Below are 24,189 nucleotides of genomic sequence, written 5' to 3'. Positions count from 1 at the left end.
ATAAAGCCTGACTGTCACCCACAACTATTTTTTCACATATACAAAATTAGTCAATTATCATATACAAAATTAGTCAATTATCAGCTAAAACAGTACTGAAATTTAAATATCTTAACCATTATGTGCCAGTGCTAGTAAATACAGCCAAGTTTAGGAAAAATTTTTTGTCAGTCACAACTAAGTTATGAATTAAACATGGATTAATGAACTACATAACTTTAGCTTCTACAGATTTTCTCATCTGTAAATTAAGGATAATAATGTCTACTACTCAAGAACTAAATGAGTCCATATATGTAAAGTACCTGGCACATGGTAAGCACTTAATTCTCAAGATACCAGGTCAACAGTGTAAGACAGTGCAGATCAGTAAATGTCAATAGGTTCAGCATGGCTTAAGCTAAAGGAAATAGAAACCATCAAGAAGTGGAATAGCCATAAATCTAGGGAGGGATATGAACTGCAAAGATATGCAGCTTGAGAGAAATGAAAGATGCTTCAGGAAGAAAGAGGAGTGTAAAGGGCTGACTATGACATATTCTGAGGAGAGATGAACCCTAATCAAGGAATATGTGAAAAAAGAATGGGAAACATGGTTACCCAGGTGGGACATGGCGAGCCTATAAAAAACTTTTGAAAAGACGAATACAAAGCTGAGACTGGAAGAATATGAGACTGAAATGGTTGATGGATGCCAGGAAAGCCACCCAAGAGGTTAAGAACAAGATGAAAATGTTGGAAAGAAAAAGAGAACACAGGTCAAGTAAAGAAAAACACTTGAAAGTTACTGAAGACAACAGCCTTGTCAAACAGAACTTTCTGCAATGATGGAAATGTTCTCTATCTGCGCTATTTCAATACAGTTGTATGGCTTATGAAATGTTCCAAGTATAATACATGAAATGAATTATTTCATTTTAATTTAAACTTAAATAACAACACGTGGCCAGTGGCTGCCATATGTGCAGAAAGAGAGGAAGTAAAGGAGAGCAGATTAAGTGAAAAGTAACTGAGGATACAAGCACTGATTGCTAAGAGAACAGTAAAAAAACACTGATTTAACCTAGTCAGTTCTGAGACACACTGAATTTGAACATATACAAGTAAAACAGCTTAGTAAGAAACAGGAATGGCATACTGATATCTGCCATAAACAAGAACAGCAGCAGCACAAAATTCAAAGGTCCATGAACTCAAAGAAGACATTTCATGCTTATTTTAGCAGTGGGAAGATATTAAAAATCTAGATGAAAAAATGTTTAGAATACTTTGCAATATTGAAACACACACTTAAAAGAAGGGTCTCCCATTTCTGTCTTTAACTTTCAACTAAAACAAAGAAAAATAGAAAAAAGAAAAAGCCAAACATATTACTGGACTGACTCCTGGGGTAGGAAAAAATGTGTATGCATCTAAGAAATCGTATTTTAAAGCTCAGAAGGTTCCTTACACTAAGCAATATGCTAAAAGAACCCAATATTCAATGTACTTGTACTAAAAGGACAAGAACTCCAATTAATAGGATAACAGCCAAGCATTACTTTATTTTCCTCGTATTTGCCTAAGCTACACAATTCAGAAATCTGATGTACTTTCTTTACAAAAACAGGGGACAGGCTGGATTGGTTCTGAGGCTGTAACTTGCAGACCCCTGTACTAGGGGAAAGGACAGAACTACTTTACTATATTTTTGGTTATTTTTATACTGTGTAAAAGCAACCTGATATTTTTACCTTCATACAGATGGCAATTTTCAGATAAATTACTGGTTTTGGCGAGCTTTCTCATATTTTCAGGTAGATCCTCAAGCTTCCTCTTCAAGACAGTTTTGCTTCTCATATCTTCCGTGTCTGAGTCCCCACCCACATTTTTTTTCCTACACTGAATTAAATTAATCAATTCTTTGACTCTATCCTTATCATAATCCAAAGAGTGAGAGGACTTCTGCTTTCTAGGTATAATAGTTTCACCCCTTGAGTTATTTCGTTTTCCAAATTTCATTTTTGTACCATTCATTTCTTCTTCTTGGCCTTCATAATCTGAGAGTGGACTGAACTGTTGAAGTCTCCTATTTTCTTCAAAAAGCTCTTTTAATTTACAAATTGGTAACTGATACATTTCAGGCCGAAAAATATAGGCATGCAAACAATTATCAATATGGGATTTATTTTTTGGAGCTGAGTATAAGAATTTTTTATCATCTAATCGTGAATCGTATGGAAACATGATAAACTCTCGTTTACCTGAACCAAAACCTCGCTTAAAAAATTCATTTACATACTTTTCAACAACAGAATGAAAATTTATAGTATTTATATTTTTGAATTCCTTTCGACACTGAATCAAAGCAAACTGTAAAAACTGAGTTATTTTTAATACATCTGTCATGCTCTCATGTCTCTTCTGTGGTGTTGCATTAGTTGAACCTTTTTGTGCTGTAAACAAACAAAAAAGCAAACCATGTTAGCAATCAAGAATCAAACACAGATCTACATTTTGTCAAAGAAATGCAACAACATTCATACATTAATGGTAAACCAAACCAAGAGTATGTACCCTAATACATATATGCAATATAGAAATAAATGAAGAATACTGCTTCTAAAAACAGGCCAATAAGAAACTAAAACAAAATTGTAGGAGATATTTTTAAAGGGTAAAACACCCACTCATTGAAGATCTTCATTTCTTATTGTCCCTAGGGATTGAACTGGTGGCAAGCAAAATTTAAGGAGAAATAAAGAAGCAAGGCAAGATCTGAGACTCCTAGCAAGAGAATCCTGCAACTGAGAGCAATGTCACTCCTTCCTGCTATACTGTAATAAGTTTAACTTTACATTAATGTTCTATCCCCACAGCAGATATCTAAACACCAAGTGGCTACAACTGAAAATGTCATTCTTAATCTAACAATGAAACCCATCAGTGTGAATTTTACCTTAATACAGCATTGAAGTATGTTCTTAGGAACAGTGAACAGCAAATTTTCTCTAACACCAGTGTGAAAAATTTTTTATTAATTCTAAATGGCCTAAATTTAACCTAGCACATGATCCTTTTATTGTTGCTAAAATTTGAATGCAAAAATGAACTCAGCTAAAAAATTCTAGTAATATAAAACCCTAGAAAACGAAGCCACTACGGTATTTTAAGAATTACAATCAATGTTTATTTAGTGAAAACAATGGTAACACCCAAAAATTTTCCACTAAAAAATAATCAGGTCATATATAATTTGTTTTATTTGCTAATACCTCTTAATACCCCCAGTATTTCCCAAAATATAAGAAACAAAATGTTCACTGAGTTATCTGAAAAATTTCAATGAAATGTAAGTATCAGTGACTTGATTTAGATATTCAAAGAACTTACAAGTAACTATGCCTCTAGGTTCTTGAAATAGAAATAAAGCATGTAGCACTCGAGACTTGGCAGTCTGATGTTCTAAAAAAACAGAAGCCAAACTGATTAGCAATATGTTCTAACAAAAAAATTAAAAAGAATTGTAAAAATTAAAGAGATCACCTACCATATGGAGAAACCATTTGACAAGGAGAGAGAAGAAAAAGGTATCCGCGGTCTCCCAAAGGTTTAACAAGAACCTGCATTTTTGGAAGAGGGAAGAATTTGAATCTGCTTCATTATTACTCATCATAAGGCAGGCACATAGCAGTTTCTAATAATTGTAAAGAAAACAAGTTATTGATAGTCTTTCTTTAGGAAAAATAGTTACCAAATTAAAAACTCTACCAATTCTGATTAACAAAATTCCAATCAAACAAAAATTCCCTAGTTTTCATACAAGTAAAAACAAGAAAATATTACTGAATAAATTTCCCTAATTAACTGTGAAACCAACTTGATTTTTCCTTGACACTAAAATACAAGGACCACATTAAAGACTTCAAATATCTTCCTCAACAATTCAAAAGACATGTTATTAATTGCCAAGGCAGTGTGCTAGATGTTGGGGGTATAAAACAAGTATAGCACAAACATTACCTTTCATGAGTTCAAGCTAATCTCAAATGAAATGTGTTGCTATAATCTAGTTCTTCACATAGTTAATGAACACCTTTCAACATAAGGCAATTTACCTTGCCAGAAATAACTTCAAAGACAAGCAACGCAAGAGCCTTGATCATGAGAAATTTATAACTGGGTGGAGAGTAACACAAGAAATATCAATAATTATTCAAGACAGAAAAGTTCTCAAAAAGATACACAAAACAACAGGAAGAGAAAAAATATAGTTTATAGCTGGAAAAGATACTGAGAGTGTACTTCAGGTGGATTTTGAAGGATGGAAACACTGCCAACAGGTGGATTTTGAAGGATGGGAACACTGCCAAGAGCCTAAGATTATGGGAAGGACATTTCAATAGAGTCAACATCATGAGCAAAGGCAGAATTGTAACTGATGAATGGTTTGCAGGCATTAGAGTATTTATGACTAGCAAAAGGGTGATGACAGACTAGGACAAACATACAAGTCTAGAAGGAAAAATTGTGGGCTAGATTGTAAAAAGACAAGAATGCCAGGTTAGCCAGGAATGCCCTTAAGGGTACATGCCCTTGACAAAAACAGACACACAGATCAATGGAACAGAATAGAGAGCCCAGAAATGGACCCTCAACTCTATGGTCAACTAATCTTCGACAAAGCAGGAAAGAATGTCCAATGGAAAAAAAACAGTCTCTTCAAGAAATGGTGTTGGGAAAATTGGACAGCTACATGCAGAAGAATGAAACTGGACCATTTCCTTACACCACACACAAAAAGAGACTCAAAATGGATGAAAGACCTAAATATGAGACAGAAATCCATCAAAATCCTTGAGAACACAGGCAGCAACCTCTTTACCTCAGCTGCAGCAACTTCTTCCTAGAAACATCGCCAAAGGCAAAGGGAAGCAAGGGCAAAAATGAACTGGGACTTCATCAAGATAAAAAGCTTTTGCACAGCAAAGGAAACAGTCAACAAAACCAGAAGACAATGGACATAATGGGAGAAGATTTTTGCAAATGACATATCAGACAAAGGGCTAGTATCCAAAATCTATAAAGAACTTACCAAACTCAACACCCAAAGAACAAAGAATCCAATCAAGCAATGGGCAGAAGACATGAACAGACATTTCTGCAAACAAGACATCCAAATGGCCAACAGACACTGAAAAAGTGCTCAACATCACTCGGCATCAGGGAAATCCAAATCAAAACCTCCATGAGATACACCACCCCACACCAGTCAGAATGGCTAAAATTAATGGGAAACGACAGATGTTGGCAAGGATGCGGAGAAAGCGGAACCCTCCTACACTGTTGGTGGGAATGCAAGCTGGTGTAGCCACTCTGGAAAAACAGTATGGAGGTTCCTCAAAAAGTTGAAAATACAGCTACCCTATGACTCAGCAATTGCACTACTGGGTATTTACCCCAAAGATACAAATGTAGTGATCTGAAGGGGCAGGTGCACTCCAGTGTTCATAGAAGCAATGTCCACAATAGCCGAACTATGGAAAGTGGCTAGATGTCCATCAACAGATGAATAGATAAAGAAGATGTGGTATACATATATACAATGGAATATTATGCATCCATCAAAAAAAAAAAAAAAGAAAAGAAATCTTGCCATTTGCAACAACGTGGATGGAACTAGAGGGTATTATGCTAAGCAAAATAAGTCAATCAGAGAAAGGTAAGTATCATATGATCTCACTGATATGAGGAATTTGAGAAACAAGACAGAGAATCATAGGGGAAGGGAGGGAAAAATGAAACAAGATGAAACCAGAGAAGGAAACAAACCATAAGAGACTCCTAATCTCAGGAAACAAACTGAGGGTTGCGGAGTGGAGGGGGGTGGGAGGGATGGGGTAGCTGGGTGATGGACACCAGGGAGGGTAGGTACTATGGTGAGCGCTGTGAATTGTGTAAGACTGATGAATCACAGACCTGAAACAAATAGTACATTATATGTTAATTTAAAAAATTAAAAAAAAAAAAAGTATATGCCCTTTTGAACTGGAGTTCAAAAAACAACAAAGGAAACCTCAACAGCACTGTGCAGGAGAGGGAAAGAAAACAATGGAATGCAAAGAAAGTTCATGAGCTACTGCAATCGTTCGCAGTATGTTTTAGATTAAAGAAAGGGGAAGTAAAGGAAGATCTAAGGATGACAGTTGAACACAAAAGGTTATCTGGGCTCTGAAAGGAAATATGTGCTACCTAAATTCCTATTAAACAATTCCAGTAAACAAAGTCTGTGTAAGAACCCGTACTTTAATGGACAAAAAGTGACTGCTATCAACTTACATTTAATAAAAACACTGAACAGCCAGAAGATGGACAATGTACATGCAAAATTCTTGTTTCAAACTTAAATATATTTATTTTGGGAGAGAGCATGCACAGGGGGGCGGGGGGAGTGGGGGCAGAGGAGAGAAAGAATCTCAAGCAGACTCCCTGTTGAGCACACAGCCTGACACGGGGCTCGATCTCACAACCCCGAGATCATGACCTGATCAAGAGTCATACGCTTAACCTACTGAGCCACCTGCATACCCCCAAAACATTTTACATATCATATCCCTTTTAACATTTTACCCAACTCTTGGTTTGTCAGAACACGAAGCTGGGAAGCATGAGTAAGATTTTCATGTTTTGTGGTCATTAAGGAAAAACAGATTATTTTAATGTTTCACCCACTCCAATACCAGGTTTATAAAAATTCCTTTGGCTCAGTGCCATAAAGACCCTTGTCTTCTAAGGAGCCTCAACATCCCCAGAGACCCATGGCCCACAGGGAAACCACACACAGAAACAACACTCTGGCAGACAGAGGCCCTAACAGTAGTATCTTTGCCTTTAGCTCCCAGAAACACTTTAAATGCTGTAGGAGAAAGACCTATGAACTCCATGCTTCTGCTGCCTCTATTACACCTTACTGTTTTCTTCCCCTCAGAAAACAGTATTAACCCAGTCTGCCAATTTTTATTACTTGATTCTACTACTTTGACTTTTCAGATAAACATTACAGGTAACATGGTACAAAAACAAAAATGTTGGGGGACCTGGCTGGCTCAGTTGGTAGAGCGTGTGACTCTTGATCTTGGGGTTGTGAGTTCAAGCCCCATGTTGGATGTGGAGATTACTTAAAAATAAAATCTTTCCAGGGCACCTGGGTGGCTCAGCTGGTTAAGAGTCTGGCTCTTGGTTTTGGCTCAGGTCATGATCTCAGGATTCTGGGATCCAGCCCCACGTCAGGCTCCATGCTCAGCAGAGAGTCTGCTTGAGATTCTCTTTACTCTCCCTCTGCCCCTCCACCCTGCTCACATTCTTTCTCTAAAATAAATAAAAATAAAATCTTTCCCCTGAAACTAATACTACACTATATGTTAACTAACTTGAATTTACATAAAAACTAAAAGAATAATAAAGTCTTAAAAAAAAAATAAAAATGTTTTACAAATATAAAACAGCAAGCTCACAACCTAGAAGGAAATAAACTACCCAAAGTGAGATTTAGCAGAAACAAGAGATTCCAATACCCAAGGACTTCAAATTAGAATTATAGATTTAACATATAAAACGAGGTTATGAGCGGCTTAAAGAAATAATTGGTAGAACTGAAGACATGTTCACACAAAAACTGGTACACAAATGTTCATAGCAGTTTATTTATAACAGCCAAAGAATGGAAACAATTGATGAATGGACAAAATGTGGTATTATCCACACAAGGAAATACTGTTCAGCTATGAAAAGGAATGAAGTACTGATACATGCTACAACATGGGATGAACCTTAAAAGTATTATGCTAATTGCACTACTGGGTATTTACCCCAAAGATACAAATGTAGGGATCCAAAGGGGTTCGTGCACCCCGATGTTTATAGCAGCAATGTCCACAATAGCCAAACCGTGGAAAGAGCCAAGATGTCCATCGACAGATGAATGGATAAAGAAGATGTGGTATATATATATACAATGGAATATTATGCAGCCATCAAAAGGAATGAGATCTTGCCATTTCCAACAACATGGATGGAACCGGAGGATATTATGCTGAGCGAAATAAGTCAATCAGAGAAAGACATGTATCATATGACCTCACTGATATGAGGAATTCTTTTTTTTTTTTTTTAAAGATTTTATTTATTTATTTGACAGAGAGAGACACAGCGAGAGAGGGAACACAAGCAGGGGGAGTGGGAGAGGGAGAAGCAGGCTCCCCGCAGAGCAGGGAGCCTGATGTGGGACTCGATCCCAGGACCGTGAGATCATGACCTGAGCTGAAGGCAGTCGCTTAACCAACTGAGCCACCCAGGCGCCCTGATATGAGGAATTCTTAATCTCAGGAAACAAACTGAGGGTTGCTGGAGTGGGGGGTTGGGTGGGAGGGATGGGGTGGCTGGGTGATAGACACTGGGGAGGGTATGTGTTATGGTGAACGCTGTGAATTGTGCAAGACTGCTGAATCACAGATCTGTACCTGTGAAACAAATAATGCAATATACGTTAAGAAAAAAAAAAAGAAGATAGCAGGAGGGGAAGAAGGAAGGGGGGGAATCGGAGGGGGAGGCGAACCATGAGAGACGATGGACTCTGAACAACAAACTGAGGGTTCTAGAGGGGAGGGGGGTAGGAGGATGGGTTAGCCTGGTGATGGGTATTGAGGAGGGCACGTTCTGCATGGAGCACTGGGTGTTATGCACAAACAATGAATCATGGAACACTACATCAAAAACTAATGATGTAATGTATGGCGATTAACATAACAATAAAAAAATTAAAAAATAAAGTATTATGCTAAGAGGGATGCCTGCGTGGTTCAGTCAGTTCAGCAACTGACTCTTGGTTTCAGCTGAGGTCATGATCCCATGGGTCATGAGATCGAGCCCCACGTAGGGCCCTCCATGCTCAGCAGGGAGTCTACTTGAAGATTCTCTCTGTCCCTCCCCCCTTAATAAATCTTAAAAAAAAAAAAATTATGCTAAGTGAAAGAAGCCAGGCACATACTGCATGTTTCCACTTACATAAAATGTCTAGAATAGACAAATCCATAAAGAAAGAAGTAGATTCATAGTTACTAGGGACTAGAGGAGAACAAATGCGGAGCATATGCTTAATGGGTATGAGGTTTCCCTCTGGGGTGATCAAAATGTTCTGAAAACACATAGTGGTGATGGTTGCACAACACTGTGGAATCTACTAAAAATCCCTGAAAAAGTGTACACTTAAAAATGGCTAAAGCAGTGAAGCTTATTTTGATAAAAAGATACCAAGGGATATGAGAATATAACCTCCACTTCCTGTAACACTGCCTGGCACACGATAGGTACTCAGTAAGTATTTCTGAAAAAATTAATAAGAATCTGTCTAAAAACAAAACAAAACAAAAAACAGGCAGATCATAAATAATCAAATACAACTTTTAGAAATCAAAAATATGTGAAATTAGAAACTCAATGAATTAAACAGCAAATTAGACACAGCTAAAGACAAAATTGTAATTTTGGTATGTAATTGCAAAATACCAAAGATGAAGATTAAAAAAGCAACCAGAAAAAAGATGACGACCTACAAAGAAATAATAATTAGACTAAGAACTGACGTCTCAACAAAAATAGAAACCAAAAGATAGTGTAATACAATCAAAGTGCTAAGAGAAAATAGCTGTCAACCCAGAGGATCTAACAATTAAGGAATACACTTTTTTGTGGGGTTTTTTTTTTTTTTTTTGGCATATCTACCAAGGGGGCATGTTCAAAGACTGACAAAGTCAGTTTTAGATCAAGTATCAATAAATTTCCAATCACCACCTGTTCTGGTAACAGAATTAAATTAGAAAAAAACAAAAAAAGTACTGTAATATATTAGGAAATTTAAAAACAACCCTCTATACCATGTGTCAAAGTAGAAATCACAATGGAAACTAAAATACACAACTGAAGGATAATGAAAATCCTACATATTAAAGTTGTGGAATGCAACTAAAGCAGTGGTTGGAACTCAAAATTCATTGATCATTCTTCCAACTTCCAAAGGCAGAAATAACAAAATGAACCTCCAAAGGTGGAAGTTAATAAAACAGCTAAAATTAGTAAAAGAGTAAAAAGAAGATATAACAGAAGGTTAAAACCATAATTTGATTCTTAAGACTAATAAAATAAACCTCTGGTGAAAGTGATTAAACAGGGAAAGCAAAATGAAAAATTATCATGTAATTATGCTCACAGCAGCTATTAATAAGAAACTATATGACTGTATCGCAATAAACACAAAAACACAGAAGAAATGGACAAATTCTTAAAAACCAAACAAAACCATATATCCAAACTTAACAAGAAAAAATGGAAAACCTGAAAGTTCAACTATTAAATCGAATCAGTACTTTAAAGTCATCCATAAATGGAAGACACAGTTTTGCAGTTAAGTGCTAGCCAACATCCAAAGAACAGATTTTAATCATATATACATTCATCTTGCAAAATGAGGAATACTACCTAATTCAATTCTGAGAAACTAGTAGAACGTTGATACAAAAACTAGACAAGGACAATATGAGAAAGAAAGATTGCAGGTCAATGTCACTCATCATCACAGATACAAAATTCCTAAACAAAACATTCACAAACCAAACCATGCATTTCAAAAAGAAAAAAAAGCGGAGTTGGTTTTTTTTTTTTTTTAAGTAGGCTCCACACTGGTGGGGCTCAAACTCATGACCATGAGATCAAGACCTGAACTAAGACCTGAGCTGAGATCAAGAGTCAGACACAACCAACTGAGCCACCCAGGTGCCACTGGAGTTGGTGTTCTTTTTTTTTAAGATTTTGTTTATTTATTTGACAGAGAGAGACACAGCGAGAGAGGGAACACAAGCAGGGGGAGTGGGAGAGGGAGAAGCAGGCTTCCCGCTGGGCAGGGAGCCCGATGCGGGGCTCGATCCCAGGACCCTGGGATCATGACCTGAGCCGAAGGCAGACGCTTAACCGACTGAGCCACCCAGGCGCCCCTGGAGTTGGTGTTCTTAACCAGCAACGCAAATACAGTTTAATATGAGAAAAGATAAAATGTAATTCATCTTATAAGTCTATAGGATAAATTCTACATGTGATGGTTTATTTTATGTGTCAACTTGACCGGGCTACAGGGTGTCCAAATATTTGGTCAAACTTTATTCTGGCTATTTCTGAGAGTATTTTTGGATGAGTGTAACATATAAGCTCTTCTGAATCTCCAGCTTGCTGACTGCAAATCTTGGAACTTTTTAGCCTCCATAATTGTGTGAGCCAATTCTTTATAATAAATCTTTCTATATATGTACATCCTACTAGTTCTGTTCCTCTGGAGAACCCTAATGCACCAATATACCATATTACCGTCTTGATAAATGCCCCCTCCCAAAGCATTCAGTAAATTCAAAACCCATCATGGTTAAAAAAATAATGAAGAAAATTTTTAAACTGATAAATAGATTTGTGATAAACCTACTGCAAACTTCCTATCTAGTGGTTAATGTTAGACGTGTTCTTTTGAAAATCAAAAAGATAAGAAAATGCCTACAACTACCACTTTTATTCAACATTGTACTAGAGATACTAGTTACACAGTAATACAAGAAAGAGAAATAAAAAGCTTAAGGACTAGAGAGGAAAAAAACAAAACAATGTTGCTCCCAGATAATAAAGTTTATACAGCAATCCCAAATAATGTATAAAAGAGAACAAATTATTCAAATTTCATACACTGATCTAACATAAAATCAATATATAAATATCAATTATTTTTTTATATACACAACAAACAGAAAATGTACTGAAATGGGAAATATTGTTTATAATGGCATCAAAAAGAGTAAGATGCCTGGGGATAAACTGAACAAAAACTACGCAAGATGTATATCCAGAAAATTATAAAACCCTATTAAAAGAATACCCTAAAGGAGTAAAGAGATAATCTTGTTCATGGGTAAGACAGCATCATAAAAGACCTCCATTCTCTCAAATTTGATCTATAGATTTAATAAAACTCCAATTAAGAAATCCCAATAGGGTTTTATTGGGGGAGAAGAGGGGGTTGGAAGGGGGAATCTTAAAAGCTGATTCTAAATTTTTTTTAAAAAAAGCAAAGCTGAAACTTAAATTTTTGAAAAAAGCTAAATCTCAAATAGCAAAACACTCCTTAAAAGGATGAAAAAAGTGGGGCAGTTGGCCCTACCTCCTATCAAGGCTTCCTAGTGGAGAAAAGCGGGACTATTCAATAAATGGTTCAGAACAACTTGTTATTCATATTGGGAAAAAGTGAAGTTGGATTCCTACATTATATCATGCAAAACAAACAAACAAAAACACGTAGGCAAAATCATAACACATTCACAAGAAAACCTAGGGCAATACTTGTAAGATCTAGGGGTAAGGAAAGATTTCTTAAAGTCACAAACAGTGCTTAACATTCGGGCAGATAAACTTAATTACATTAAGAACATCTGTTCTTCAAAAATACACCATGAATAAAAAAGGCAAGCACAGATTATGAAATAAAAATTCTAGCACACATACCTCAATATTAGTACCCAAAATATATATAAAATTCCTCAAATTAGTAAGAAAACAAGCCACTCAAAGGAAAAATAGGCAAGTGAACACTAAAAGAAATAAGTTTATAAAAGGATGATCAACTCATATTTCAGGAAAATACAGGCTAAAATCACAGTACAATATAATTTATAACTACCAGATTGGCAAGATTTTGCCAGTCTGACTGTACCAGTGACTGTGTGAATTAAGAAGAACTTGCTGGTTATAGAGGATATAAATTGGTACACTTAAAACAATATCGCATTATCTTGTAAAGCCAGTCATGTGTTTATGATTCAATAACTCTACTTATAGATAATAAATCTAATATACTAGATACATACCCCAAAGAAATGTATGGAATGAATATATATATATATATATATAGAGAGAGAATGTTCACATCAGAAATAACATTCAAATTTAGGGACATCCATCATTTTCCTCTATATTAAGTTAGTTTTAAGAATTATTAACTTATCCCCTACAAAAGAGAGCTCAATACAACTTTACTTACATTATAAATCTCCCTGTGAGAAAATAAAATTTCCCTAGGTTTCTCAGTGGTCCTCCACCAAAACTAGCCTTCTGATACACAGAAAAGTAAATATAAAGATAGGGAATGTCTGCTTTCATTTCCCCCAGAAATATTTTACTTCTCACATATTTTCAGAATTAGATCTGTAGCCAATTATCTAAGTAACTGCTCTGATTGAAAAGGATAATTAAATTTCCCTTATCTGCCTGAGAGTGCCGAGTCAGTACACAAGAGGGCCAAGAGGTTACAGCACAGATTAGTTCCTATATTAAGCCCCAAGGTGCCAGGAAGACTTAGGTATTTATATTTCAAGGATGAATGAGTCCCAGAAACTTGGAGATGTCCCAGACGGCTAAGTGCCTCCTGAAGAGATTTTATTTATTTACTACAGGGTTGGAGTTAATATTCATTATTGTTTTCAAGGAGAACTTTCCAGGAAGGGAGGGAGATAGTGGCCTCCTTCCTTTAATAAGCAAAGAAAAACCATTTTTCCTCGTCCCTTGCCTGTGGAATGTCCAGCTACTTGCATAGGATAACTGACCTATCTTTCCTTGGGATGCCCTAAGGTTAAAGACTAGGGCAAAGGAAGGCTAATATATTTATTACTGTGAGGTATTCATTAAATCTCTGATCCATACTATATGTTGTATACATACTCAAGATGAAATTATTGAGAACCCAACAGTCCTCAATGCATCTTCCATCATCATTAGAACTATGAAGAAAGTAGCTATAGTTAGAATAATTCCCACTGAGGTTTGTAGGAAAAGGTATAGCTACACAAAATACCTAGGGTCCATTAGACTCAGGTAGTGTATCCTTGTGGAATGCTCATGCCCTCTAAGATACAGAATCTTACTTTATTTCTTAATTCTGGAAAACCCAGTCCTCCAAGAACCTAATATAATATTTGCTCAGGTGAATAAAATACCAGTATCTTCCTATCCTGATTCTCACTACTAGAAATGGAACAGATATAGTTTCCTGATAAACTCCTCATTGTCAAGACTCAATACTCATTTTCTGAAATGCAAGAACCAAACAGATTTGGATAACCCAGTATCTCACCATATCCAAACCTACTCTCTAAACTTTCACTTTCTGAAGTCTGGAATTAAATAGATTTTGATTAGGAGGAACAGTTGTATTTCAGAAGAAAACAAGAAATGTAAATATAAAAGTATATTCATACGTACTGAATGTGCATGTGTGTGTTCTAAGATGCCTAGCCCAAAGATTTCTAGCTGGTTAGTCAAAACGTTACTGTTAGGGGCGCCTGGGCGGCTCAGTCAGTTAAGTGTCTGCCTTCGGTTCAGGTCACGATCCCAGGGTCCTGGGATCGAGCCCCACACCAGGCTCCCTGCTCAGCAGAGAGCCTGCTTCTCCCTCTGCCCACCGCCCCCCCCCCAACCCCGCTTGTGCTCTCTCTCTTTCCTTCAGATAAATAAATAAAATCTAAAAAAAAAGTTATTGTTAGGTATCCACCAATTCCTAAGTGTATAAACTCCCCCTATAAGTTTTGCATACAATTTGACTCTCCCACCCATAAACATATATGTATACAATGAAATTCTACAAGCCATTAAAAATGCAGTTGCTGGGCGCCTGGGTGGCTCAGTCGGTTAAGCGTCTGCCTTCGGCTCAGGTCATGATCCCAGGGTCCTGGGATCGAGTCCCACATCGAGCTCCCTGCTCTGTGGGGAGCCTGCTTCTCCCTCTCCTCCCCACTTGTGCTCTCTATCTCACTATCTCTCTCTCAAATAAATAAAATCTAAAAAAAAAAAAAAAAAAATTAAAAATGCAGTTGCAAGTTCTGAAAATCATTGATACTAACCTCCACTTGACTACCTGGAAATTGAGGCTCAACAAAGTGAGGAGTAAAAGGAAGTCAACTGCTGAAAAACTTGTATTGCACATGGCATACCTGTGCAAAAAACTTCTTCCCCTCTCTACTGAAATGTTCCATCAACATTCAAACATGAGCCCCTCTCCTCTGTAACTACCTCCTCTCTTTCAGCTAAACTACACATAATAGCATGTATTAATTTTCTGTTCATTCCTGAACCCATCACAACTGATGCCTGACCTAATCCCTCTATCCAAACTCAGTAAAATCAGTATCTATTATTGGATACACCTAGTAAATATCTCTTAAATCAGTCTCTTATATCATCATTCTTACCTTTCTCCTCCACCCATTATCACCCTCTAATGTGATGCTAGTTTTCTGCCTCATCTCCCCTTTTCAATTCATTCTCTACAGAGTAACCAAATAAATTTCCAAAACACAGATGTGATCATGTCGCACACACAATCAAAACCTCATGCTACTCCCTTTAAAACCCAATTGCTCTTAGGATTACATCCAAACTTCCAAATATTTGAACGCTGCCTACACACTTTTCTAGCCTCATGTCCTACCACTCTCTCTCAACTAGTGTTGTTGCTTTATTTCTTTTCAACCTCACCAAGCATCTTGCTCTTTCTGAATCTTCAAATATGGCATAGTCTCTACTGGAACAAACCATATCTATTTGAGGAACTCCATTTATCACTGTATAATCCAGAAGAATAGTCTCCTTATCTCATTTTTTACTGAAGTATAAACTCTGCATAAGAAAATGGTATTCAATAAATATTTGTTGTCACAATCACAAAATACAATAAAGATACTTCATGGGGAAGACTGGTTTGCAGAAGATCTAGCGTCATGGCTAAAAAGACCATAGTAAAACTGTTCCCTAAATAGTAGCAACAAAGAGACTTTATGGTACTTTCAGAAGCAAAAATGAAATAAACTGAAACAATATGATCACTTATTCAAATACTTATTTCTAAGGTAGAATGAGGAATATTTTAAAACCTTTCACTCACAAGTTTTTCTTTCTCTAGTTTTTGTAGTAAACTCTCCATGTTACTTCCAATTCTTGTTTTTTCTACAACTTCATAAAGGCTGCAATACATTCCATTCTTCAAAACTGACATAAGAAAAAACACACTGTAAATACTAAATCAAATCTGCTTTTTATATATTTTAATAAAATTAAATTACTTACCTTCACTTGGACCTAAGTATGTTTCCTTATAAAACAGCGCTGGAGGGATTTTCTGTTTCAGATGATCAATACTCATAACTGTTTCAACATCTAACTTTTCAGGACTGAAAGAAAATTGAAAAGACATGTTTGCCTTACCTATATGTTTAACTCTAGTAATGTTATTTCCTCCCCTCCCCTGCCCACATGAGGATCTTGGTGGAAAGCAGAGCACACTTATTAATATCATAGTTGATTCTAAAGAGGATTTGATATGGGAAGTCCAGATATATACAGAAGTAGAAAAAAAGACTGGCAGCATCACCAACCTTCCATCTTTAAGCCAGAAGCTAATCCTATACACTAATTTTACTAAACCAAAAAGAATAAAAGGCTGTCCTTTTATTAAAATTTCAAGTATGAACTGTTAATCTTCAAACATTTATGAAGGCCCATAATATTTACTGGGGTAGCAGCAAAAGATCATTCTAGACCTTTCTATTCCAATATATGCTGCACAGGACTGAAGAGTCTATAAATTTTAACTTCACTCACCACATCAAAGCCATTTCCAACCAACAAAGAACTGATAACTTTTAAGTCTATCATGTTCAAATTGCTAAATGAAAAATATATCTAATTAGGATAAAACTTTGAAAAATCACTTTTAAAATTTAAAATCACTTAGAAAAAGTTTTATGCCATAAATGTGTATGACTATTTAGCCCACTCTCAAACCAAGACAGAAAAGTAGAGGGCTCATTTTGCCAACTAAGTCTCCCAAGTTATCAATTTTTTAAAACAAATCAACATTTATATTCTTTTGGACCAAAGTAAAATTTAAATATAAGAATAAAAAGCAAGAGAAGAAACTGAATAGTTAGCAACCATTAATTGCTATTTTCTTATAATATAACGTACTTACAGCTTGATAGGCAAAAAAGCACGAGTGGCTGACCTCAGAGAAATATAACACAAAAGCTTTCCTTTATTTAAAAGCTGTCCTTTCCACAAGGTGTAGTTAAATTTATCTAAATAAAAAGAATAACACAATTCAGCCACTGGCAGCCCAGAAGCAAATACATGCTTACTAGATGGAAATAAAGGAAACACATCTAGAGACAATGTTTAAGTAGAAGAACAGCAACAACAACAAAAAACAAAATGAACAAAAAACACCCATGACATTTCTATTTACAAGAGAGTTCAAATATTAGGATTTTTGTTTCAGTATCTTTTCTCTTGCAGGGCTATTCCAGCTGCAAAAAATAACAAATTTATTTGTCTAAATGTCTTTATATCAGAAAGTTAAAGAGCAAAGACAATATATTTACTGCCCTCTTACTTCCCCCAAAAGAGACTATATTAAATCCAGTTAACTACATGAATTCCTAATAGCATCTCACACCCTCTACTCACTCTCTTTTCATTGTGGAGAAACTTGATGACAGAAAATGTCAGTATTGCTTTTAATCTTCTCTAGGTCTTATAAATCCTAAACCTCTGATAAATACAGTATTTTAAAAACCTGAGTTGTGAAGTTGGTTTTACTTTTTATATTTATCCAAGTGCTAAAATCCTTTGGTCTATTCACAGTATTAGCAGCTTCCAAGAGAGACCTTATACTTGAACAACCAAATGTTGAAGCTACATCATAACATGGCCTCACCTCCTTTATCAGATTTTGCAGGTTTTTGTTCATTATAAAAATAAAGCAAAACACTAATTTTTTACTATATGTGCTTATTTTTCCAATTTATAAACTAAAGGAAAGAAATAAAAGAATCTTACCTGTGTTTCTATCTGCATTGAAACTGTTAGATCTATAAATAAATTCAAAAACAAAAAAAGAAAAATATTACTGACTGATAACAAGAAAGTTAACATTCAGGACCTTGACATAAGTGCTATTTTTAATAGTGTAATATACAAGAAAATTAAGTCCTTCATCCAAGTAGGAAGAACATATGAACTACTTATTACAACATTTAATAGATCCAAGTCTACATGAAGCAAACAGTTACTTGGCTCAAATTACCATATCTGTACAAATTTATGAGAGCAATTTTTCCCAAAAAGTCATCAGGAGATAACAGAGTCCATTAAAGTCTCTGTGAATTACTTTATTTTGGTGATGAGATTTGAAGAAATAGCCTCAATATATATTTAAACCTATTTATTAAATATTAAATGTTTAATATTAAATATTAAACCTATTCAATAAATATTTACCAAGCTCCTATTATTTACCAGGCACAGTTCTAGGTAACAGGATTACTAGGATGAACAAAGCCCCTGCCTTCACAGAGTCTACAATCTCATGAAGAGGACAGACAACAATCAAAAATTAAGTATATAGTTTACCAGATGATGATGGTTTTAAGTGCTATGGAGAAAAAGACAAAGCAACTAAGGGTATGGGGTTAAAAATAAAAATCATGGAAGACCTTGCTGATAAGGTCACCTTTTTTTTTTTAAGATTTTTAATTTATTTGACAGAGAGAGAGACAGCGAGAGAGGGAACAAAGCAGGGGGAGTGGGAGAGGGAGAAGCAGGCTTCCCGCTGAGCAAGGAGCCAAATGCGGGACTCGATCCCAAGACCCCGGGATCATGACCTGAGCAGAACAAAGGCAGACGCTCAACCATCTGAGCCACCCAGGCACCCCTGATAAGGTCACCTTTAAGGAGAGATCTAATAAAAGTGTTAAGTGTAAATGATGCCACTAACTGGGAAAAGAAAACAGCAAATGCAGAGGTCCTGCGGCAGAAGCACTCATGGCAGCATTCAAGGTATAGCAAGGATGTTCAATCAATGCTCGTTTTAAATGATACAGAGATCAAAAGATGGAATCAAAGAAGAGGCAAAGAAAATTAACAGACAGTTACTATTCCTGGAGGTATGACCTCATAATTAAGTGCTGGGTGTCTTTAAAGATTACTATTGAAAGGCACTATTTTAAACAAATCATGGAAATCATAAATACAGAGCCACAAGAAAGATGAAAATCACAAGTGTCTGGATATCATATGAATTGCTACTTATGGCTATGGATGGATGGTTACCAGAGTTATTTGCTGACATGAAAAAAGTGTGCTGGATCTCAACTTAAAGGAAGACATGATTTGATCTGGAAAACCAATGAAAAGACTGACCTCAAAAAACGTACGTATTTCATGAAATGTGGCTTTTTAAAACAGTATTTCTAAATTAATAGGTATCAATTTTTCCATTTTTCTGAAACCACCACATGGGAAAAAAATAAGGGAAATTGCTTTGTTATTTTGTCACTTTACACTAGAGCTTATAAGATATCACCAGTGGTACTCAATTCACTAAAAATCAGAATCACCTAGAAGCTTTTAAAATTACCAATGCCTAGACTACTTAATAAACATTTGATTTTTTAGTTGGTTTGAGGTGGGACTGGAGCATCTTTTATAGAAGCTCCCCATTTCTAGGAGCGCTAATACACAAAATTTCACTTTTAAAAACTGCATTTTACTCAACTATGCAAACCTTCAATATCAAGAGAAAAAGGGTTAACTGGTGAGGTTTAAGTAAATTTTAGTTTGTATTTCCACATAAATTATGTTCTTCACACTGACCTTTTAAAAGTCATCATGAACACTCATGCATCTAATTAACCGCCAGGTAAGAAAAAAAATGGGAAGAAAACAAAGTGTTCCTCCTAATTCAGCAGGGCAGGACATGTAAAATAATATTCTGGTTGATAATATTCTGGATGAAGTCTAAAACTCATGAATCTTACCTTGATGAAGGCACAAACTTTGGAGTCTGTATATCATCTTTGTAAGTAAAAGATACAACCGCATATGGACATACATGTCTTGGTCTTCGCCTGAGTTCATCAAAGCTATACTCATAAAAATAATACTAAAAATAAGAAAATGCAAAATTAACTTCTGTAAGACAAGATGTACACAGTAGAATCTTTATTTGCCTGATTTTTGAGAAATATAACACCATTTAAACCTCTAACACACACTATCTTTAAGCACTGCTTATCAATTTAATTAAAATAATTTGTACCTTATATTCATTTTATGATATAAAATATTCTCCTTCTCTATCTCAGATGCACTAGTAGCTACTCTAAAAGCCTACTTCTGAAAAGCTTACCCCTGGGAATGTGCAACAAATTTCCTCACAAAAATGTTACAAATGGACATTTGTAAGTTCCCAAGTCAGCCCAGAAAAGTCAATTTGATACAAAAAAGTAAAATGCTAAGGACACAATCTCAACCAAATCTAGCATTTTGTTCATTTTTTTTTTTTTTTAAAGATTTTATTTGAGAGAGAAAATGAGTGAGAGAAAAAGCACAAGCTGGGGCGGGGTGGGGGGAGGCAGAGGGAGAAGCAAACTCCCTGCTGAGCAGGGAATCTGATGTGGGGCTTGATTCCAGGACCCTGGGATCATGACCTGACTGAAGGTAGATGCTTAACCAACTGAGCCACCCAGGCCCCCTGTTCATTATTTCCAAAGAAAAACATATTCTTGGTTCCAACTGCAGACCAAGCAGCAAAGAGGAGGTGGAAGAGATTATGAACACAGGTGACAAAGGTAGCTAATTCTCTTCTTACTACCCATCTGCCTCTCCCCTTCACCTATTCACAACATTCATTAGGGTTTTGTGACTTGCAGACTAGTGATTTTCATTAAAAAGAATGCTCTAGTTTATAAACAAAGCATTGTCCTTCAAAGTCCATTCCCTTGGGAAACTACTGATTTCAATGTTGTTGCTGCTCTAAAAATGCCTGAAAATTTTTTGGAAACATCAAGCTAGTTTACAAGTTCTGTTAGAAAAACCTACTACTTTAAAAAAAAGAAAAAGAAAAAGTTACTGCTACCTTCTGCAACTACTGCCCAAAAAGTAATCAAATGAGCCAGCCCAGATGACTTTGGTGAATATAATTTTTGCTAAAAGCCCCCAACAATACGTCTTGCTTGCCCATTCAGAGTCTTCAAAAAGAGTCAATTATACTTCAATTTATTTATTTTTACTTTTTTTAAGATTTTATTCATTTATTTGAGAGAGAGAGACACACAGCGAGAGAGGGGAAGTGGCAGGCAGAGGGAGAAGCAGGCTCCCGGCCGAGCAGGGAGCCTGATGCGGGGCTCGATCCCAGGACCCTGGGATCATGACCTGAGCTGAAGGCAGACGCTTAATGACTAAGCCACCCAGGCACCCCTATACTTCAATTAAAAAAAAAAAAAGTTTCACTTACAACTGAGTGTTAAAACAAGGAACAAGAACAAATTTTATTTTATATAAATAAAGTGAAGATTAAAGAAAGAAAGAAAAAAAACATCTCCAGGGGGGTTAGCATACCACACTCCTTTTCCCATACAATCCATCTGGCTATATACATTTTTTATACATTTGTTAAAAAAATAGCATTCATTTTTTACATAAAGTTTTATATAAAGTTTATATTATTAATTCCCCATTACTTTATACAATAGTCCCCCCCCCATATACATAGTTTCACTTTCCAGTTTCAGCTTCTGTAATCAACCATAGTCCAGAAGATGTTCCTCCTTCTGACAAATGGTCAGAAAGTCAACAGTAGCCTAACATTATGTCACAGTAACTACGCCACTCCCCTCACTGCATCTCAGCATGTAGGCATTTTATCATCTCATATCATCATGAGGGTGAATACAGCACAGTGAGATTTTGAGAGACTATAATAACTTTATAGTATAATATTCTTATTTATTATTATTGTGATTAATCTCTTACTGTGCCTAATTTGTAAATTAAACTTTATCATAGGTATGCAGGCATAGGAAAAACATAATACATACAGAGTTCAGTACTATCCGTGGTTTCAGGCACCCACTGAGAGCCTTGGAACGTATCCCTGAGGATAAGGGGGGGGGCGGGGACTATTGTAGTAAAACATATAAAAACATAGTGACCAAAATTCGGCAAACAGGGGCGCCTGGGTGGCTCAGTTGTTAAGCGTCTGCCTTCGGCTCAGGTCACGATTCCAGGGTCCTGGGATCGAGCCCCGCATTGGGCTCCCTGCTCGGCCAGGAGCCTGCTTCTCCCTCTCCCACTGCGCCTGCTTGTGTTCCCTCTCTAGCTGTCTGTCTCTCTCTCTCTGTCAAATAAATAAAATAAAATCTTTAAAAAAATAATAAATAAATTAAAATTCGGCAAACATATACTTTTTTACTGTATATCATTTTAAAGCTTAAAATTTAATTCTAAGTTTGCATCTTAGAAAAATGTTAAAATAAAAAAAATCTATCAAATCAATAGCATAAAATTACATGAATTAAGGTAATTCAAGGGGCTTCAACTTTAAAGGATGAGTAGTATTTTATTAGGCAGGAGATCTTTCTAGGCAGGAGATCTTTCTAGGCCAGAATCTGGGCCAAGAGAAGCCAAGGCTTCAAAATGAAATGAGGTGTGTTGAGGGCAGTGATCATACAAAATACAAGGTTGGAAGAACCAGACTAAGGAATCTCAATATTACTCTGTAAGTCTAGGGAGCCACACTATGTTTCTGAGCTGTCTTGAAAACATGAACAAATAGCAGTGAGAGACACTCCAGTAGTGTTATATGGACACCCAGAGGTTAGACTGGTGTGATGGCAGAAGGTACAGAAAGGGAAACATTAAAGGATTTGATGACAAACAGATATGAAGTCATAACACTGAAATGAATCCAAGCACCTACCTGAGTAAGCTCATAGGCTCTGTAAGCCAAAAGTGATGTAACTCTATTGGCATTCTTTGACACGTGACATTCATGCTTTGGTGTTGGGTCCAAAGCACTTTTATTTAATATAGATTCCAAACTTTTAACACCCATGGGGTCGTATATACTCTTTATTTTACCCTAAAATAGACAAAACCTTTTAAGTCCACCTAAACTTATTACTGACTATATAACATTATAAAATACTTCTCCAAATACAGATCACCTATGACAACAGTTCTTTCCTTTAATACCTGGTAACACTCGACACATTTTACCAATGTTGAAGCACCAAAAATGACAACTAAAAAGGTGCTGTTTGAATTTGCTTAATAACAAGAAAATATAAATTTTATTTACAACACCATTCACTTAAATGACATTACCAACATATTACCCTCTTTATTCTTTTCTTTGGGAAGGAAACCAAATAGATCAAAGATGGCAAACCACTCTCGAAAATATCTTTATATACTAAACTAAGCAAGGACTGATTTTAATTTAATCAAACTCCTAAAGACAGGGACAACTAAAATCCAAATCAAATGTTGTCCTTGATATATGAAATGTAAATGTTAAAATTACCTTCATTATTTTAAAAATAACAACATCGCCCACTGCCCCAGGTTCCAAAGGATTAGCTTGTAATAAATCAGCATACCTAGAAAGATAGATACCTAGTGAAGAGGGAAAAATTAAAGAATTTGAATAAGGGCACAAATACAAAAAAGAAAATCCAAACATTTAACCTAATGATAAGAGATAAAAGGTATGACACCTTTAAAAATGTAATGACAGTAAAGAGAGCTGATATTTAACCAAGACAGAAACACCAAAACGAACCAGAAACATGAAACTAAGACGAAGTTTCTCAAAATCACCAGGACTAGATTGACTTTAAAAAAGAAAAAAAAAGAGAGATAATCTTTGATCAATCTGAAGTAAGCAAAATCAGAAACAAAGGGTAAAACTGGTTTCACATTACAGAACCTGAAACTATCCTCCTTTTCTGGGAACATGACAAGGCATACATGAATTTATTTTTAAGGAACGCAGCAAAATTAAATAATATGTTTAAAAGGCAACAGTAGATAAAGGGGAAAAAAAAAAAAGATTACCCATGGAAGGACTGCCAAGAATTGTTATTTTGGACTGGCCCACCTGTAATCCTTTTTCACATATGCTTTGGACCTAAATAAACAAAACACTTCATCTCACAATCATAATACATTAAAAACATGGAAAGATAATTTGCCAACTTGCTCTATAAAACCCAAGCTTCTAAACTTATGTAG

At 35.8% G+C, this 24,189-nt stretch overlaps 1 protein-coding gene across 7 annotated transcripts in view; it reads right to left on the bottom strand.

The window, feature by feature from the left end:
* The window catches only part of TASOR (transcription activation suppressor), a 53,015-nt gene that overhangs the window by 17,202 nt on the left and 11,624 nt on the right, over positions 1–24,189 (bottom strand). For all 7 annotated transcript variants that reach the window (XM_021695097.1, XM_044921408.1, XM_021695099.1 and 4 more), the window contains exons 4-14: positions 24,013–24,085; positions 23,480–23,571; positions 22,874–23,035; positions 19,932–20,056; positions 17,953–17,984; positions 17,087–17,192; positions 16,183–16,286; positions 16,001–16,104; positions 3,530–3,602; positions 3,373–3,444; positions 1,734–2,435 (exon numbers count right to left, since the gene is read on the bottom strand). In XM_021695097.1, coding sequence (XP_021550772.1) covers positions 1,734–2,435; positions 3,373–3,444; positions 3,530–3,602; positions 16,001–16,104; positions 16,183–16,286; positions 17,087–17,192; positions 17,953–17,984; positions 19,932–20,056; positions 22,874–23,035; positions 23,480–23,571; positions 24,013–24,085 — 1,645 coding nt within the window. The remainder of the gene's footprint in view (positions 1–1,733; positions 2,436–3,372; positions 3,445–3,529; positions 3,603–16,000; positions 16,105–16,182; positions 16,287–17,086; positions 17,193–17,952; positions 17,985–19,931; positions 20,057–22,873; positions 23,036–23,479; positions 23,572–24,012; positions 24,086–24,189) is intronic.

This window comes from Neomonachus schauinslandi, chromosome 1, assembly GCF_002201575.2.
Source record: "Neomonachus schauinslandi chromosome 1, ASM220157v2, whole genome shotgun sequence".
NCBI lineage: Eukaryota > Metazoa > Chordata > Mammalia > Carnivora > Phocidae > Neomonachus > Neomonachus schauinslandi.
This window is presented reverse-complemented; position numbering and strand designations above follow the sequence as displayed.